At 40.4% G+C, this 21644-nt stretch overlaps 1 protein-coding gene across 1 annotated transcript in view; it reads right to left on the bottom strand.

Moving 5' to 3' along the window:
* Nucleotides 1-20299, bottom strand: part of LOC140679831 (E3 ubiquitin-protein ligase TRIM35-like) — a 37876-nt gene extending 17577 nt beyond the window's left edge. Inside the window, exon 1 of the mRNA XM_072916124.1 lies at nucleotides 19373-20299. Within this exon, the coding sequence (XP_072772225.1) occupies nucleotides 19373-20299 (927 nt within the window). The remainder of the gene's footprint in view (nucleotides 1-19372) is intronic.
* Between the last annotated feature and the right edge of the window lie 1345 nt (nucleotides 20300-21644).

Genomic DNA, 21644 nt, shown 5'->3' with positions numbered 1-21644 from the left:
TAGCACTGCAAAAATATTAAGGACATACTTCTGTATTTTGGTAGTTATGCTGTCAACATTTAACAAGATTTCTTCAACTTGGACTTGAAAGCATAAATAGTATAAACACTTTTAACAGTATAACAGTACTAAACAATTCCAATAGATAACATTGGTGTCATTACCTTTTTGTGGCTAAAATCCAAATTTATTCTAGTCCATGCTCAATTGTTGCCTCCGTAAATAAAACTTCGGCATTTATCACATCCAAAGAATCTGTTTGGGCGACGAAAAACGTTGAAAGTTTTCCACTTGTATCGCTAGCAACGGCATTAGACTTGTGTTTTTTTGTCCCAACGTGGTCTTTTACATCGCTAATTCCTCCGTGTCCGATCGAAAAATCTTGTCTGCACAAGGTGCAATTGGCGTAGTTTTCACCCTTTTTGGAACGGATAATTATTCCCGGATAGGCTTTTGAATATTCTTCACGGAATGACTGCAGTTTTCTTTTCGGTTTAAGAATCGTTTGCGATTTTTCTCCGGCTGATTCCATGATCGTTCGCTCGTTTGGAAACAATGGCAACTGGTGCCTCGTGCTTGGCAGCGGTGCTATAAATAGCCTCGCGCATGGCATTCGGAATGGCTCGATAGGAAGTTACGGGAAGCAGTGTCGATTGTCATTGTTGTTACGTGATTTCGTGAATAAAACTTAAAAAAAAAAAAAAAAAATGTAATTAATGAAAAACCGTATTTTTTATCACTGCAACCGTAACCCGGAATAGGTTGATGAAAACCGTACTAATTACGGGAAAACCGGAGTAGTTGGCAGGTATGCATGTATATCTCGATATTTTTTCCCGTAAAGTAAAAACAAAACAGTCCTGGTTACCTGAGATACTAAGTGCGTCATTAGTAATTTACAAAATAATGACAAAATAATGGCTTACTAAGTCAAAATAATGACTTACAAAGTCAAATTAATGACTTACTTGTAAGTAAGCGTTTGAGAAAAAGAGTTAAAAGTGGGGCCACATGCAGACATATGTACAACTCATCATGCTTAATTTATTACAGCATTTGGGAAGCCTGTAGTTGTTTTTTATTATGTAAACGTTATATTTTTTATCAACATGTGATAGCAGGGACCCTGCCATTCAAAACTAGGCTGCTACATTACTAATGATTAATGTAACTATAGCTGAAAAAAATGGTACAATAGCAATAGGAGAGACTATTCGCGCTGCGGGAAACCCTGTATGTATATAAATATATATATATATATATATATACATATACATCTAAATGTTTAAAGCCCAATGCGACTCCCAGTCAAAAAGTTTGGACACCCCTGGCTTAGAGTAAGAGGCAGTGTAGTTCCTTATCTAATGACCTATTTTCAACTTCGGTCGTAAATTGCGTTGCCATGGTTACACAAAACTTTACCAAACGTAACAGTGCTCTTGTCCTCCCCATCGAGACCTATCCACCGATACAACATAAGTGGAGGTTGGCGGCAGAAAAGGGCCCAGAACACGCTGTGAAGGCATCACGACACGATGCAGAAATATCCTAACACTCTTTCAGTGTTGTACTGTAAATCCGTCCTACGTTCCAAGTGTTCTCCGGTCTTTCAGGTGTGTGTGGTAGAGCGACGCCCGAGGCCTGACGACTACTTTCTGCGCGTGTGTTGAAATACTGTTCGGCTGTGAGCGCTTGTGTTGTGTGTTACCGCAGCTGCCCCAGACTGCAACGTCTTTACACCCCCTCCCCCCAACACACACACACCAAAACACACACATATGCACACACACACACAGACACCACTTGACCCCCTCAGCCAAAACACTTGTGCGCGTCACTTGAGCAGGGCAGACACTTCCCGTGCATATTGAATTTTACGAGCAAATGAAGATAATGTTTGTTTTGCTTTGAAACGACTCAGCGTCTCGTTAAGAAACGTTCCTGATTACTGTAATATAATCAAGAAACTGGTATCATTTCATATCGCGATTATCTTTAGAAACAATCAGCTTTTTTTCTTTAAAAACAACACACTTTAGGTTTAGGAGCAACAGTGAACACTAGACATCAGGGGTGTGAATCTTTGGGCACCGAACGATTGGAATCCTTGGGTGACGATTCTCGTATCAACACGATTCTTGATTCAAACCGATTCTCGCAATGTATCATTTGGTATAATAACTATCAGGAAACGTTTTTAAAACAGTTTACAGGTTAGAAAAAGGCCTGAAAACGTATTTTTTTTAAACTGATTGTGGAGGTTGCCCTCCAGAGGGTTCTTTGGACCACCAAACACCGACATGAGAGCCTGGTTCAGGTTCACAATACAGTTTTATTTTTCCAATGAAGTCTCTGTGTTGCTTTTCAGCAATTGTCTTTTTGTGGCTGTCCGTCTGGCTCTCGCTCTCCCCGAGCTCCAACCTCTCCCGGTTGCTGCTTATACAGAGCGACAAGGTGATTACCGTATTTTCCGCACTATTAGCCGCACCTAAAAACCACAAATTTTCTCAAAAGCTGACAGTGCGGCTTATAACCTGGTGTGCTTTATATATGGATTAATATTAAGATTCATTTTCATAAAGTTTAGGTCTCGCAACTACGGTAAACAGCCGCCATCTTTTTTCCCCGTAGAAGAGGAAGCGCTTCTTCTTCTACGGTAAGCAACCGCCAAGGTAAGCACCCGCCCCCATAGAAGAGGAAGCGCTTCTTCTTCTACTGTAAGCAACCACCAAGGTAAGCACCCACCCCCGTAGAAGAAGAAGCGCGCGGATATTACGTTTCATTTCATTTGTGTGTTTACATCTGTAAAGACCACAAAATGGCTCCTATTAAGAGACACGCGTACAACGCAGAATTCAAACTCAAGGCAATAAGTCACGCAGTAGAACACGGAAATAGAGCAGCAGCAAGAGAATTGAACATAAATGAATCAATGGTGCGTAGGTAGAGGAAGCAACAAGATGACCTGCGCCACTAAGACAGGGAGACAGCGCCGGACGACATACGCCAACATCTGCCAGTGGATTGTAAATGCCTGGGCGGATATATCGGTCTCAACTGTGGTCCGAGCTTTCCGGAAGGCAGGATTCACGGAACTGCTGGACAACAACAGCAACAACATTGACTCTGATGACTTCGACGAGACGGAGCCGGCCATTTTGGATGCCGTTTTCGCCCAACTTTTTAATTCAGACACTGAAGAAGAATTCGAGGGATTTATGGATGAGGAATAACTTCAGAAAGTGAGCTTTAAATGTTTATTTTGTGTGTTGTGTGACATTAACGTTCGAGCAACGTTGAGTTATTGATGTTGCTATTGCTCTGCACTAATTTGAGTGTTACTATTTTTGTGATTGCACATTTGCACATTACATTTTGGGGGTGAACAGAGTTGTTAGAACGCTGGTTTGTAATATATTATTAAAGTTTGACTGACCTATCTGACTGTTTTTTTGACATTACCTTTAGCGCAGCGTAGGCGCGGCTTATAACCCGGGGCGGCTTATAGGTGAACAAAGTTTTGAAATATGCCATTCATTGAAGGTGCGGCTAATAACCCGGGGCGGCTTATAGTGCGGAAAATACGGTAGATGACAAGGCCCACATCTGCCATCTACGCACCTGTCGCTGACTTCGAGGCCGGTCCTGGCACACCCCGTTCCGCTGCAGACCCGCAGGCCACACCCCCCTCCACACTGATTTTTTTTTTGGATGAATAAGGATCGCAATTTGGATGTGAATTAATTGCCGCACTTAAAATCCTTTTTTTCCAGACTACAAGGCGTATTTACAATCCCGTGAAAATTATCTTAAAGGGGAACATTATCACAATTTCAGAAGGGTTAAAACTATTAAAAATCAGTTCCCAGTGGCTTATTTTATTTTTCTAAGTTTTTTTCAAAATTTTACCCATCACGCAATATCCCTTAAAAAAAGCTTCAAAGTGCCTGATTTTAACCATCGTTATATACACCCGTCCATTTTCCTGTGACGTCACATAGTGATGCCAACACAAACAAACATGGCGCATAGAACAGCAAGCTATAGCGACATTAGCTCGGATTCAGACTCGGATTTCAGCGGCTTATGCGATTCAACAGATTACGCATGTATTGAAACGGATGGTTGTAGTGTGGAGGCAGGTAGCGAAAACAAAATTGAAGAAGAAACTGAAGCTATTGAGCCTTGAACCGTATGCAAGCGAAACCGACGAAAACGACATGACAGCCAGCAACACGGGAGAAAGCGAGGACGAATTCGGCGATCGCCTTCTAACCAACGATTGGTATGTGTTTGTTTGGCATTAAAGGAAACTAACAACTATGAACTAGGTTTACAGCATATGAAATACATTTGGCAACAACATGCACTTTGAGAGTGCAGACAGCCCAATTTTCATCAATTAATATATTCTGGAGACATACCCTCATGTCAGCAGGCCAGAGAAGCTAGGGTCGATATTCTTCTCTTGATCATCTTCGGTGGCATAAGGTACGGTGTGAGCCAGGACATCCAGGGGGTTTAGCTCGCTCGTCTGCGGGAACAAACTGCCGCCATTGCTTGCCGTGCTACCGAGGTCCTTTGTCCCTGAATTGCTCACACACTCCGGCAGATTCAATGGGGGTCTGGCGGCAGATTTCTTTGACTTTATCGTTGGAAATGCATCTGCTTTGAGTGTCGCAGGATATCCACACATTCTTGCCATCTCTGTCGTAGCATAGCTTTCGTCGGTAAAGTGTGCGGAACAAACGTCCAATTTCTTGCCACTTTCGCATCTTTGGGCCACTGGTGCAACTTGAATCCGTCCCTGTTCGTGTTGTTACACCCTCCGACAACACACCGACGAGGCATGATGTCTCCAAGGTACGGAAAACAGTCGAAAAAACGGAAAATAACAGAGTTGATTTGACTCTGTGTTTGAGAAAATGGCGGATTGCTTCCCGATGTGACGTCACAATGCTCCGAGAGCGAATAATAGAAAGGCGTTTAATTCGCCAAAATTCACCCATTTAGAGTTCGGAAATCGGTTAAAAAAATATATGGTCTTTTTTCTGCAACATCAAGGTATATATTGACGCTTACATAGGTCTGGTGATAATGTTCCCCTTTAAAATTGTAGATGTCAAAAGAAGCTGTCACTCTGTATGATCATAGACAATTTCGATAATCATGTTGATTTTGATCACCCAGTAAACAAGTGAATGAAAGGCAATAGCCATACATGTCACACTAAGGGTGGCCGTATAAACAACGGCAACACTGTCATAAATATGTGCCATACTGTGAAACCACACTAAACAACAATGACAAACACATTTCGGGAGAATATTTGCACCGCAACACAACATAAACACGACAGAACAAATACCCAGAGTTCCCTGCAGTACCAACTCTTCCGGGACGCTACACTAGTTTATTTGGTACATGGTGTAATGATAAGTGTGACCAGTAGGTGGCAGTCAAACATAAGAGATAAGTCTCGAGTAAACAACACCAACATTTTAAATGTTCCATTAAAAATATAGAATATATATAGTGCCATTTTTAATATAAAGTAGTGTAAAGTTCTTAAGTATATCTGTCAGTAAACTCGCCATGAAAGCGCTAAAACATACCGGCATAGTGCGTTTACATTATTCACCCAAAGAACTTTAGTTATTAGAGTTCCGGTCGGACAGTTTTTCACATTTTCGGCCTTGTTGTTGTTTATGGACGAGGGGCCGGATAAAACCTGTTCCCGGACCTGATCCGGCACTCGGGCCGTACGTTTGACACCCCTGGGTTACACCTAAAATCTTGAGCCCCGTTGACTTTGTATTGAAGTGGTTGACCATAAGTTTGTGCATTTTCACCGGGTTAAAAAAAAAATCATAACTTTCTCAATATTTATCACAGGAAAATTATACCTACCGTATTTTTCGGAGTGTAAGTCGCTCCGGAGTATAAGTCGCACCGGCCGAAAATGCATAATAAAGAAGGAAAAAACATATATAAGTCGCACTGGAGTGTAAGTCGCATTTTTTGGGGAAATTCATTTGATAAAACCCAACACCAAGAATAGACATTCGAAAGGCAATTTAAAATAAATAAAGAATAGTGAACAACAGGCTGAATAAGTGTACGTTATATGAGGCATAAATAACCAACTGGTATGTTAACGTAACATATTATGGTAAGAGTCATTCAAATAACTATAACATATAGAATATGCTATACGTTTACCAAACAATCTGTCACTCCTAATCGCTAAATCCCATGAAATCTTATACGTCTAGTCTCTTACGTGAATGAGCTAAATAATATTATTTGATATTTTACGGTAATAATTTCACACATAAGTCGCTCCTGAGTATAAGTCGCACCCCCGGCCAAACTATGAAAAAAACTGCGACTTATAGTCCGAAAAATACGGTACAAAGATACAAATAATTGCTATTGCGACCTCTAGTGGACACATTTAGAACAGCTGTTTCTTTCATTCAAAAGTTTCGGCTCATTTTCTTACTTAGCAAACTCATCCCGCGGGCCGGATAAAACCTGTTCGCGGACCTGATCCGGCACTCGAGCCGTATGTTTGATACCCCTGGGTTACACCTAAAATCTTGAGCCCCGTTGACTTTGTATTGAAGAGGTTGACCATAAGTTAGTGCATTTTAACCGGGTTAAAAAAAAAATCATAACTTTCTCAATATTTATCACAGGAAAATTATACCTACCGTATTTTTCGGAGTGTAAGTCGCTCCGGAGTATAAGTCGCACCTGCCGAAAATGCATAATAAAGAAGGAAAAAAACATACAAAAGTCGCACTGGAGTATAAGTGGCATTTTTTGGGGAAATTCATTTGATAAAACCCAACACCAAGAATTGACATTCGAAAGGCAATTTAAAATAAATAAAGAATAGTGAACAACAGGCTGAATAAGTGTACGTTATATGAGGCATTAATAACCAACTGGTATGTTAACGTAACATATTATGTTAAGAGTCATTCAAATAACTATAACATATAGAACATGCTATACGTTTACCAAACAATTTGTCACTCCTAATCGCTAAATCCCATGAAATCTTATACGTCTAGTCTCTTACGTCAATGAGCTAAATAATATTATTTGATATTTTACGCTAATGTGTTAATAATTTCACACATAAGTCGCTCCTGAGTATAAGTCGCACCCCCGGCCAAACTACGAAAAAAACTGCGACTTATAGTCCGAAAAATACGGTACAAAGATACAAATAATTGCTATTGCGACCTCTAGTGGACACATTTAGAACAGCTGATTCGTTCATTCAAAAGTTTCGGCTCATTTTTATACTTAGCAAACTCATCCCGCGGGCCGGATAAAACCTGTTCGCGGACCTGATCCGGCACTCGGGCCGTACGTTTGACACCCCTGGGTTACACCTAAAATCTTGAGCCCCGTTGACTTTGTATTGAAGAGGTTGACCACCATACTTGCCAACCTTGAGACCTCCGATTTCGGGAGGTGGGGGGTGGGGGCGTGGTCGGGAGTGGGGTAGGGCGTGGTTAAGAGGGGAGGAGTATATTGACAGCTAGGATTCACCAAGTCAAGTATTATATATATATATATATATATATATATATATATATATATATATATATATATATATATATATATATATATCTACATCCTGAAAATATGCAAACAAAACTTTGTTTAGATAATTGATACTTCAAACCTGCATAAATAAATCTTAAGGAATATAACATAACTTGGCTTCTGAGAGCTTCAAAATGTAATGAATAAAATGCTAAAGTTGTTGATAAACAAGCAATTATTTTAATAATTAAATATGGTCATTTTAAATGAATTATTATGATAATTTAGAATAAATTATTTCAAATATGTTTATTTTAATGTATAATTATATGGCTGGATGTAATAAGGAGTCAGAAAAAAATACAAATAAAAATACAATTAATTTTGATGTTTTTAGCAAAATATAGTAAAAATTTATTTATTTTTTTTAATTAATAAATATATTTATTTTTAGGTAAGATAAACATAATAATACAATTTATCTCTCGTCTGGATGATTTAGTTCTTGTCACCCTGTTGTCCTAAAAAAGGCTGTCCTCACTCAGGTCCGCCTGAAAATCGGGAGATTTTAGGGAGAATATTTGTCCCGGGAGGTTTTCGGGAGAGGCGCTGGATTTCGCTAGTCTCCCGTAAAATTCGGGAGGGTTGGCAAGTGTGTTGACCACAAATTAGTGTATTTTCACTGGGTTAAAAAAACCCTCATAACTTTCTCAATATTTATCACAGGAAAATCATGCCTATATCACTGGAATCAAATAACTGTCTGATAATACTGGTTTTATTTAAATTGATAAACAACTTGAGGGTTCCAGGTTCGATTCCCGCCATCCTAGTCCCTGCCGTTGTGTCCTTGGGCAAGACACTTTATCCACCTGCTCCCAGTGCCACCCACACTGGTTTAAATGTAACTTAGATATTGTGTTTCACTATGTAAAAACGCTACATAAAAATAATTCACAATAATTCAAAGACACTCGTAAACGCGTTAGCATACTAGCTAATGCTAACGACGCTAGCTTCGTCAGTTTAAGATAGTGCGTACAAAATATGGATGAAAACGCTCCTACAGACATCGCAAATGGGACGGTTTAGTAAGTAAGAATGGCTTCAGTTAAAATGTGAAACTTACAAACGTTGCTTGGAGGGATGAATGAAGAATATTTTCGAGCAAAATAGCGACGGACGGCTATTTCCGGTTTAGGGCTTCCCAACCGGAAGTACATTTTCCACCTGCAATACCTGCAGTAAGCCAACTCATCCAAAAGATGGCGCCACAGCGCAAACGATAACACAGCTTTTTAGGTGTATTTTCAAAATGTAGGCAACAAGTAGCGGCTTATAGTCCGGAGTTTACGGTAATAGAATAAATGAACAAATTAAAACGATGGTCTGACAAAATACAGACTATCTTTGAATCTCAGTAAAACTAAAATAAGGCTATTTGGTAACAGTAGAAAAGAGCATCGCACACAAATACAAATAGGGGTAAGAGAAACTAGATTTTTGAGAGTAATATTGAACGATAAAATGATCTGGAAGTCTCATATAAAAATATACAACATAAAAAAAAAATATCACATTTTATTTTAACATTCTCAAAATTGGTACAGTAAAAAAGTAAAAGATGTATTACTCTTATGTTGAACTTGTTCAAAAAGCAAACAAAAAGCATAATGCTTATTGATATATACATATATATATATATATATATATATATATATATATATATATATATATATATATATATATATATATATATATATATATATATGTATATGCACATATATGTATATATTTACATACATATATACATACATGTGTATATACATACTGTATATATATGCATACATACTAGAGATGCGCGGATAGGCAATTATTTCATCCGCAACCGCATCACAAAAGTCGTCAACCATCCGCATCCACCCGAACTAACATTTAATCAAAACCGCACCCGCCCGCACCCGCCCGCTGTTATATATCTAATATAGACGATGCAAGGCATTAGTGAGGTTATAAAGCTTTTGCCTGTTAAAGAAAGGAGACTGATCCAATGCAGCAGAGACATTCAATGCGTGCCACGCTGTCACGGCTCAGACGCACACCAGTGCGCAATCATCTGGGAGCCGCGCTGAGCGCACCTCCAAGCGCGCTCGCGCCACTCAAACTGCTGCAGGCAGCTGCGTTCTATCTTGTTTTAACATCCTGTGGCACTCTTCTGGGATCACGGCGGACGAAACTGCTCATGCTCAGGGTGTTTGTGGAGATTCGGGGTTTTGCACAAATGTGATGCACCATGTTAGATGTCCCGGTTTTGTGACTGTCGTAGACATAAACAGCGTCGCAGCTCTTGCAAATCACGTAGCCAGCATTACTATCATCCTGATTTACAACCTCATAAAAACGAGTCCACGCTGAACTTTTCTGGCCTTTTTTTCCCCTGGTCTTTAGTATTCCCTTTTTTAGTTTGTCGCGTACCACGTTTGCTGCCGGCGTTGCCATCTCTTTTTTTTTTCTTCTTCTGTTGTGGCATATGCTGCAGGTGCCTGCTCGTTTTTCGTATGTGGGTAACAACATTTAACTATGTATATATATTTCCGAATTGGTTTAACTGCCACCCGCCTGAATCTATTTAAAATCTAATTTTTTTTTATTTCAACCGCCCGACCCGACCCGCGGATAAAATCTAATTTTTTTTAATTTCAACCGCCCGACCCGCGGATAATCCGCGGACTCCGCGGTTGTGTCCGCAAACCGCGCATCTCTAATACATACATACATATATACACATATATACATATACTGTATATCTACATATGTACACATATATATATATACATATACATACATATATACATCTATGGATCCACGACATTAAACAATTTATCATATATTGACCTATTGGATTATTTTTAGCATTTGTATTGCACAAAATGCAACAAAGAGATCCCCTTCCTTTATTTTTTATTACTCCAAAACCCTCACTAGAAACAGTTTGGATTTACTGAGTCGACGTTGGAGACCAACTGTAGCGCCTGTGAGAAGGACAGGAGGGGTGAAAGGTCAGGGCCCTAAATGACCTCAGAGTGGACCCTAGCCGAGGCCTTGAACTGTTGTAATGCTCTTTTAAAAACTATGTGCCGTAAAAGCGGATGGAAAAAGAAAAAGCAGGACGGTTGTGAGAAAGAAAATGAGGAAAAAGGAGTCCCATGTAGGATGGAAGGAAGGAAGGAAAGAGGAAGTGTGTAGGGGATAGGAAATAGGTTTTGCACATTTGAGCCAATCACATTTAAGTTGAAAACACAATCTGCTCTCTATGGAAATAACATAAATAGAAATAATCTGTTCCAGAAATGGTTTTGTGTTTGTCTTTTTTGACACTTTTTAAATGTTTGATTCTGCAGACAAAACCTAAGTGGGTGCTAAAAAGGTCGTGAGTTCAAACCCCGGCCGAGTCATACCATAGACCAGGGGTGCTCACACTTTTTCTGCAGGCGAGCTACTTTTCAATTGATCAAGTCGTGGGGATCTACCTCATTCATATATATCATTTACATTTACTTATTTATGACATATATGTTTTTGTTAACAAGTTAAAGGTGTTTAATGATAATGCAAGCATGTTTAACACATATTGTTAATATTGTTAAAAAATTAAAGGTGTTTAATGATAATACAAGTATGTTTAATACATATAGTTAATATTGTTAACAAGTAAAAGGTGTTTAAAGATAATGCAAGCATGTTTAACACATATAGTTAATATTGTTAAAAAATTAAAGGTGTTTAATGATAATACAAGCATGTTTAATACATATAGTTAATATTGTTAACAAGTTAAAGGTGTTTAAAGATAATACAAGCATGTTTAACACATAGTTAATTATATTGTTAAAAAAAATAAAGGTGTTTAATGATAATACAAGAATGTTTAATACATATAGTTAATATTGTTAATAAGTTAAAGGTGTTTAAAGATAATACAAGCATGTTTAACACATATAGTTAATATTGTTAATAAGTTAAAGGTGTTTAAAGATAATACAAGCATGTTTAACACATATAGATTCCTTTCTTTCATGAAGACAAGAATATAAGTTGGTGTATTACCTGATTCTGATGACTTGCATTGATTGGAATCAGACAGTGGTGCTGATAAGGTCCGCATTTTCGAATGGAGGAGAAAAAAAGTCCTCCTTTCTGTCCAATACCACATGAAAGTGGTTGGTTTTTGGCATCTTATTTTTCCAGCTTCCGTACTCCTTTGTATGCACTTTACAAGAAATACATTGTCGGCAAACTCCGTAGCTTGCTAGCTTGTGCACGCCAGCTTTCTGAGACTCCTATTTTGTTAGCGCAACTGTGCAACTGTGCAGTCGGTCTTTGGAGTTTTGACGACAGGTACGGCGCCAGAGTCTGTTGAAATAAAGTGTTTCTCGCCTTCCAGTCGGTAATTTTAATGAGCTGGCAGCAGCCAGCGTCATCTCAGAAGACCCTCGGGTGCCGTGAATGTCAATCAAGTGACGAAAGTGACGTCATAGTGAAGATTTATGATCGCTCATTTTTAGGACTATTTTTTTAATGCCTGGCTGGTGATCGACTGACACACCCTCCGAGATCGACCGGTAGCTCGCGATCGACGTAATGAGCACCCCTGCCATAGACTATAAAAAATGGGACCCATTACCTCCATGCATGTCACTCAGCATCAAGGGTTGGAATTGGGGGTTAAATCACCAGAATGATTCCCGAGCGCGGCCACCGCTGCTGCTCACTGTTCCCCTCACTTCCCAGGGGGTGAAATAAGGGGATGGGTCAAAATGCAAAGGGTAATTTCAGCACACCTAGTGTGTGTGTGACTAGGGATGATGTTCGAAACCGGTTCTCCCGGTTGTTCGATAAGAAAAGAACCGTTCGATAAGAAAAGAACCGATTCCATGGACTCGAATCCCTTTTTGAGAACCGGTTCCCGTTATCGAGGCCACTATAGTAAAGACAAAGAGTTGGTTCTTTATTCGAATCCCTGGGAACGAATCCCGTCCCACAAGAAATGCCCTGTGGGACATCACAGGAAATGACATAGCTCAGTCATCAGTCACACAAGCAGCAAAAATAATGGACCGGAAAAAAACGCCTCAAGGCACATGGCTATTCACTTATAGTGATCACAGAGACAGGTTGTTTTTGTGTTACTGTATATATTTGTTTTTCTGAAAAATCCCACTTAATATACTTTGGGTAACAACAGTCAATATTTATTTATTTTATTTTTTTAGGGGGGTAACACTCAAAATGTATTTATTTATTTTTTTCTTATAAAATAAAAATGAGCTTTTGTTAAACCAAATATTGTTGTTTTTTTCATATACAACAACCTATCTGGATTCGATAAGAGAATCGATAAGGAATCGGTTCGATAAGAGGATTCGATAATGGGCTCGAACTCGATAATTCCTTATCAAACATCATCCCTATGTGTGACTATCAGTGGTACTTTAACTTTAATTTTATATACCTGGGGCGGCATAGCTCGGTTGGTAGAGCGGCCGTGCCAGCAACTTGAGGGTTCCGGGTTCGATCCCCGCTTCCGCCATCCTAGTCCCTGCCATTGTGTCCTTGGGCAAGACACTTTACCCACCTGCTCCCAGTGCCACCCACACTGGTTTAAATGTAACTTAGATATTGGCTTTCACAATGTAAAACCTCTTTGAGTCACTAGAGAAAAAGCGCTATATAAATATAATTCACTTCACTAAATACATGCTGACCCAGCAACCTTACAAAAAATAAATAAAAAAAATAGGTGGGTGCTAAATAAAGCAACCTTAATTTGAGTTTGTCCACAGAGAATGGGACTCCGCTTCAAACCCGTAGTCAATGGCGCCCCCTGGTGGAGAAGCAATAAAGGCCAACATATATCAGCCAATCAGATGCTTTCATACTGAGCACTATACTGAAGAGGAGTGGAGGACTCCAGACCGAGACCACCTTTTTTTTTTTTTTCTTTACAGGAAGTCTGGAGGCGGAGCTAAACGCTCCAAAATGTAAGAGACATCACAGAGGCGAGGCGGTGCCACTGTTTGATCCTTGAGCGAGGAGGACCCTTACCAGACAAGCAAGTAGACCGCCTGACACTTGAAGTGGCGAGGCGACACTAGCGGAGTGATGAATGGCCGGGCTGACACGGCCCCTCCCAGATGATCACCTGTTCTCTTAGTCACAGGGAGGGGGGCCACTGTGTGTTTGTGTGTGTGTGTGTGTGTGTGTGTGTGTGTGTGTAGCAACAGACTGATCTGTCTCCCCCATGTGGACAATCTCAACATCGTCAAGACCTATCATTCACAATCCTTGTTTATTTTATTTTTTTGCACCATGACTAGGGAAGGTTGTTTGCATTCGGCCATATAACTAGATCACTGGTTCTTAACCTGGGTTCGATCGAACCCTAGGGGTTCTGTGAGTCGGCCTCAGGGGTCAAGACACACCCGACTCATCGTGTAAATAAAAACCTCTCTATCGGCGTATTATGGATACCCCCAAAAAATGTTCCCTCTAATTTTCCATATGCTTGAGCAAACGCAAAAACTCCTCAGTGGAGCACACGTGAGCGACGTCAGACGTGCACATGCACTGTGGCCACACCTGCAGCACACCAGTCCCAAACCTGACTAAATAACAAGTTAAATGTTTTATTATTATGATCATTATAGTCATTATAATCCAAGAGATTATTTTCTAATATAAGTGTTTTGGCCCACTTACAATGACAATAACAAAAAAATATTGTTTTTCATGTAGTATTCCATTTCTGGGTGAGGGTCCTGCTTTGGGCAGCACGGTGGAAGAGGGGTTAGTGCATCTGCCTCACAATACGAAGGTCCTGAGTAGTCTTGGGTTCAATCCCGGGCTCGGGATCTTTCTGTGTGGAGTTTGCATGTCCTCCCCGTGACTGCGTGGGTTCCCTCCGGGTACTCCGGCTTCCTCCCACTTCCAAAGACATGCACCTGGGGATAGGTTGATTGGCAACACTAAATTGGCCCTAGTGTGTGAATGTGACTGTGAATGTTGTCTGTCTATCTGTGTTAACCCTGCGATAAGGTGGCGACTTGTCCAGGATGTACCCCGCCTTCCGCCCGATTGTAGCTGATATAGGCTCCAGCGCCCCCCGCGACCCCAAAAGGGAATAAGCGGTAGAAAATGGATGGGGATGGATGGTCCTGCTTTGGAAATAATTTGTACCCCTTTCAGATATCGCATTTAGTTCCCACTAAAACATTCACATGTTGCACAATGAGATGTAAACATGGGATCATGTGTACATTCCTGTAACTTTCTGTTTGTAAAATATATCTTTTTTGTATTTCTTTAATATAATAACTAAAGATGTCCAATAAATGCTTTAAAATGTAATATCGGAAATTATCGGTATCATTTTTTTTATTATCGGTATCGGGTTTTTTAATTTTTTTTTAATTTTTTTTATTAAATCAACATAAAAACACAAGATACACTTACAATTAGTGCACCAACCCAAAAAACCTCCCTGCCCCATTTACACTCATTCACACTCATTCACTCAAAAGGGTTGTTTCTTTCTGTTATTAATATTGTGGTTCCTACATTATATATCAATATATATCAATACAGTCTGCAAGGGATACAGTCCGTAAGCACACATGATACTGGTCCACTAATAGTAATAACCTTTAACAGTTAATTTTACTCATTTTCATTCATTACTAGTTTCTATGTAACTGTTTTTATATTGTTTTACTTTCTTTTTTATTCAGTTATTATTAATTAACTTATCTTATTTTATTTTACGGATTTTTTTTTTTAAAAAGGACCTTATCTTCACCATACCTGGTTGTCCAAATTAGGTATAATAATGTGTTAATTCCACGACTGTATACATCGGTATCGGTAATTTAGAGTTGGAAAATATCGGAATATCGGATATCGACAAAGAAGCCATTATCGGACATCCCTAATAATAACATAATTTCATGATTAATATTTACAAATGAAGATAAAATTAAGAAAAAAACATTGTATTTTTCACTAAAGAAGGGTTCGGTGAATGCGCATATGAAACTGGTGTGGTTCGGTACCTCCAACGAGGTTAAGAACCACTGAACTAGATGAACATCCATTACTTTCTTGTGTTTCAAGTACACGGGCCAGACGTGGCCGTCAAACAGGCCAGGGGGGTCTGGTACCGTGTTCGACTAATCGGACCATCTAGTACCTGGTTCCATCCGAAGTGTCCCCCAGGACAGCAGGCTCGAGGATGCAGTTTTATCTGGTAAAGCGTGTGACCGAGTGGTCATACACTTGAACTACTTATGTTTACCACCAGGTGGCGATAAAGCAGAGGCATGCGAATTGACTTTGAAAATGAATTGGAATCTCATTGCTTTTGCCAAACTCCAGTTTGGACACCCACCTGATTGAACTCTATTGAGTCCAGTTTTCATTGAGCAGTATTTGCTTTATATCTGTACTTTACTGTAATGTTAAGATTATTTCCTGTTTTATTATTATTTATTTTCTTTTGTTTTCAACATGTCCAAAAAAAACCCTGCTAAACCATCTAACAAAGTATTAATAATAAATATAATTTTCCGAATATTTCAATGGTGTCAATATCATTAAATGCATTTGAAAAACAAAAACTGATGAATCAAACAATCAATCAATGTTTATTTATATAGCCCTAAATCACAAGTGTCTCAAAGGGCTGCACAAGCCACAACGACATCCTCGGTACAGAGCCCACATAAGGGCAAGGAAAAACTCACCCCAGTGGGACGTCGATGTGAATGACTATGAGAAACCTTGGAGAGGACCGCATATGTAGGTAAATCCCCCCCCCCTCGAGGGGAGACCGAATGCAATGGATGTCGAGTGGGTCTGACATAATATTGTGAGAGTCCAGTCCATAGTGGATCCAACATAATAGTAAGAGTCCAGTCCATAGTGGGGCCAGCAGGACACCATCCCGAGCGGAGACGAGTCAGCAGCGCAGACTCTGGACAGCCAGCACTTCATCCATGGCCTTCGGACCTGTGCCCCCCCCCCCCCCTCCACAAGGGAGAGGGGAGCAGAGTAGAAAAGAAAAGAAACGGCAGATCAACTGGTCTAAAAGAGGGGTCTATTTAAAGGCTAGAGTATACAAATGAGTTTTAAGATGGGACTTAAATGCTTCTACTGAGGTAGCATCTCTAATTGTTACCGGGAGGGCATTCCATAGTACTGGAGCCCCAATAGAAAACACTCTGTAGCCCGCAGACTTTTTATGGGCTCTGGGAATCACTAATAAGCCGGAGTTCTTTGAACGCAGATTTCTTGCCGGGACATATGGTACAATGCAATCGACAAGATAGGATGGAGCTAGACCGTGTAGTATTTTATACGTAAGTAGTAAAACCTTAAAGTCACATCTTAAGTGCACAGGAAGCCAGTGCAGGTGAGCCAGTATAGGCGTAATATGATCAAACTTTCTTGTTCTTGTCAAAAGTCTAGCAGCCGCATTTTGTACCAACTGTAATCTTTTAATGCTAGACATAGGGAGACCCGAAAATAATACGTTACAGTAGTCAAGACGAGACGTAACGAACGCATGAATAATAATCTCAGCGTCGCTAGTGGATAAAATAGAACGAATTTTAGCGATATTACGGAGATGAAAGAAGGCCGTTTTAGTAACACTCTTAATGTGTGACTCAAAGGAGAGAGTTGGGTGGAAGATAATACCCAGATTCTTTACTGATTCGCCTTGTGTAATTGTTTGGTTGTCAAATGTTAAGGTGGTGTTATTAAATAAATGTCGGTGTTTAGCAGGACCGATAATCAGCATTTCCGTTTTCTTGGCGTTGAGTTGCAAGAAGTTAGCGGACATCCATTGTTTAATTTCATTAAGACACGCCTCCAGCTGACTACAATCCGGCGTGTTGGTCAGCTTTAGGGGCATGTAGAGTTGGCTGTCATCAGCATAACAATGAAAGCTAACACCGTATTTGCGTATGATGTCGCCTAGCGGCAGCATGTAAAAACTAAAGAGTGCAGGGCCAAGAACCGAACCCTTAGGAACTCCGCACGTTACCTTAACATAGTCCGAGGTCACATTATTATGGGAGACGCACTGCATCCTGTCAGTAAGATAAGAGTTAAACCACGACAAGGCTAAGTCTGACATACCAATACGTGTTTTGATACACTCTAATAAAATGTTATGATCGACGGTATCGAAAGCAGCGCTAAGATCAAGAAGCAGCAACATAGATGACGCATCAGAATCCATCGTTAGCAGTAGATCATTAGTCATTTTTGCGAGGGCTGTCTCCGTAGAGTGATTTGCCCTGAAACCGGATTGAAAAGGTTCACAGAGATTGTTAGACACTAAGTGTTCATTTAGCTGCTGGGTGACAATTTTTTCGAGGATTTTCAAAATAAAGGGAAGGTGGGACACCGGTCGGTAGTTTACCATGAGGTCAGGATCGAGGTTAGGTCTTTTGAGCAGAGGATGAATAACCGCTTTCTTGAATGCTAGTGGAACAGTGCCAGAGGAAAGTGATAAGTTTATAATATTGGACTCAAACAACGCTAATTGCCAACAAGTACAATTGTTTAGTCATTGCCTTTCTTTTATTATTAATGTCTTTCATTTAATACTGACATATTATTATTGAATGACACAATATACAACAGCATTCCTCACAAATAAGGATACAGGAAACTAAAATGGATTTACATTACAAAAGACGCATCCATAAAATCACATATTTATGATTGTCTGTCTGACTAATCATTTTATGTTATAACTTCAGCCTCCGTCAGAGCTGTCGTAGCTTCCGGGTGTGACGTGTCTAACGAAGGCTGAAGTGTCAGCCTAAACTGTCAGCAGGCAAGACACCTTTCTTACACAACATGATTTGTCTGAACACAAGAATTTTGAACATAGTGTAGCTCCATGTAAAATCTTTCTGTAGGAGCAACATGTCTCCAAATCCATCACGGACAATCTTCAGTCGCAGACATACTTGCCAACCTTGAGACCTCCGATTTCGGGAGGTGGGGGGGTTGGGGGCGTGGTTACGAGGGGAGGAGTATATTTACAGCTAGAATTCACCAACTCGAGTATTTCATATATATATATATATATATATATATATATATATATATATATATATATATATATATATATATATATATATATATATATATATATATATATATATATATACACACACACATAACACTCATCTACTCATTGTTGTACTTGAAAGTACAATGCAATACAATTCCGGGGCAATGGCACCTATCAAATACACAGTAATGAAAACACAGTTGTTCTACTAACTGTACTGTGTGTTATGAGAGTAGAGTATGTGTGTGTGTGGCCCTTTAATAGGTGACAGCATGTGAGGTGAGTGACGTCAGTGAGTGTGTGGGCGAGAGAAGAGAGGGAGCGGGGTAGCGTGAGTGCGGGAGGGACTAGTTGGTTTTGTGTTGGATTGGCGGTGTGCAAGCAATCAATAAAGCAAGATTTGCAACTAATCACTGAACTCATCATTCACCCTAAAGTCGTCCGCTGTGGAGATCCACAAAGGGTGTCGCACAGAGAATTCATCAGGGACAGATAGTGCTGGCGGCGGTGTTCCCTCCAGCTCCGATTTTCGTGAGAAAATTTCTTCAAGGAGAGGCGCCGAATTTCGGGAGTCTCCTGGAAAATCCAGGAGGGTTGCCAAGTATATGCTTGTTAGTACAAAGCAGTTACATTTAACACATGCAAGTCTTGAACACTCACTGGATTCTTCAGATGCTGCTCTCCTCTGCTTAGCTTCTGTCTGAGTTCTGGATCGCTGGTGTTTGGGTTTGGAATCACAGCACTTTGGGACACCAAGGCCTTAATTTTTTCCAACTTGGTGAGTGGGAGGTTGTCCAGATGCTTGTCCATGTCCAGCACAGGTCCTGGGACCAGCTTGGGCTCTTCGGGCAGCTTCTGGGCTCTGGCCCTCATTTCCTTGTAGTTCTTCAAGAAGGAAACATTGTCAGCTGTTAGCAGCTTCTCTGTGCTGATAATCACGCCTTGGTAAGCTTCCATGTCGCTGCTGAGACCCTCAATCTTCTCTTTCATTGTCTGACTCTTGCTTTGCTCTTCTTCTCTCACAACTGACAATCTAGCCTCTTCCTCCTCCTCCAGAAAGTTGTAAAGCTCCTTAAAAGTCTCCTTAATCTTGCTTTCAGCCTGCTGCTTCTGGACCTGGATGTGTTCTGCTTGTTGACAGACGTCTTCTTTAACTTCGGTAAACATTTTCAGTCTTTTTGTCATGGCTTGCAGGACTTTCTCTAGATCTTCTCTGTTTGCCTTTGCAGCTTCGTCGATAGGAGAGAATTTGTGATTCGTGTGGATTTTTGCATGTCTGCAAACGAGGCACACAGGCTGCTGATGGTCCAAACAGAACAGTTTCAGTTTCTCCTTGTGCAACTTGCACTCTTCGTCAGTGTCCATGGAAGACGCTGCAAAAGCTTCACACACGTCCCTCAAGGCCAAGTTCAGAGGTAAATCCATGGAGTTGCACTCCGTCCTACAGAGTGGACAAGAACGGTCCTTTTTCTCCTTCCACCATTGCTCCACACAGGAGCGACAGAAGCTGTGGTTGCAAGGCAGCATGACAGGGTCTTTGAAGACGTCCAAACAGGCAGGACATTGGAGAGCTTCATGGCAAGCCATTTTTCCACTGAAGACACCAGCTCCTTCCAGAAGCTTCAAACTTTTACTCAAAGCAACTGCTTGAGTTCATCCACCTCCCAGTCGAAAAGAGCCAAGTGCACTTCCTGCTGTATAACATGACTGATATCGTTACGCAGGTGACAAAGTGCAACATGTCGTCATTGAAGGGAGTGTTGCTACAAGGTGACTGTTATGTCCGCACCAACTTGAACATGTCCGAATAACAGGCTCACAGGTCGTTGGGTCTTCCTGACATCACCCTCTTCATATCAAACATGAACATGTAGGAAGGTGTGTGACCTCCAGCTGGAGAACTGTGCTCTTGAATCCAACTTCCTGCCAACCACTGTTGATCCCGCAAGAATGACCAGATAGGATAGAGTCAAATTACTCTAAGGCAGTGTTTTTTTTTGATTGATTGAAACTTTTATTAGTAGATTGCACAGTACAGTACATATTCCGTGCAATTGACCACTACATGGTAACACCCGAATAAGTTCTTCAACTTGTTTAAGTCGGGGTCCACGTTAATCAATTCATGGTACAAATATATACTATCATCATAATACAGTCATCACACAAGTTAATCATCAGATTGAATTATTTACATTATTTACAATATTTACAATCCGGGGGGTGGGATGAGGAGGGTTTAGTTGATATCAGCACTTCAGTCATCAACAATTGAATGGACATTGAAACAGTGTAGGTCTGACTTGGTAGGATATGTACAGCGAGCAGTGAACATAGTGAGTTCAGAAAGCAAAGGAACAAGTATATACATTTGATTATTTACATTTGGTTATTTACAATCCGGGGAGGTGGGATGTGGAGGGGGGAGGGTGAAGGAGGATAGAGATGCCCTTTCTTTTACACCTGTTGGGAGTGCATTCCATATTGATGTGGCATAGAAGGAGAATGAGTTAAGACCTTTGTTAGATCGGAATCTGGGTTTAACGTGGTTTGTGGAGCTCCTCTTGGTTTTGTGGTTATGTCGGTCATTTACGTTATGGAAGTAGTTTGACATGTACTTCGGTATCAGGGAGGTGTAGCGGATTTTATAGACTAGGCTCAGTGCAAGTTGTTTGACTCTGTCCTCCACCCTGAGCCAGCCCACTTTGGAGAAGTGGGTTGGAGTGAGGTGTGATCTGGGGTGGAGGTCTAGAAGTAATCTGACTAGCTTGTTCTGGGATGTTTGGAGTCTAGATTTGAGTTCTTGTTCTTAACCTTGTTGGAGGTACCGAACCCCACCAGTTTCATATGCGCATTCACCGAACCCTTCTTTAGTGAAAAATAAAATGTTGGGTTTTTTTTCAAATTCAAGACAAAGTTATATGTTTTTGGT

Source organism: Nerophis lumbriciformis, linkage group LG26, assembly GCF_033978685.3.
Source record: "Nerophis lumbriciformis linkage group LG26, RoL_Nlum_v2.1, whole genome shotgun sequence".
Classification (NCBI taxonomy): Eukaryota; Metazoa; Chordata; class Actinopteri; order Syngnathiformes; family Syngnathidae; genus Nerophis; species Nerophis lumbriciformis.
Note: the sequence above shows the minus strand (reverse complement) of the source record. Positions and strands in the feature narration are given on the sequence as shown.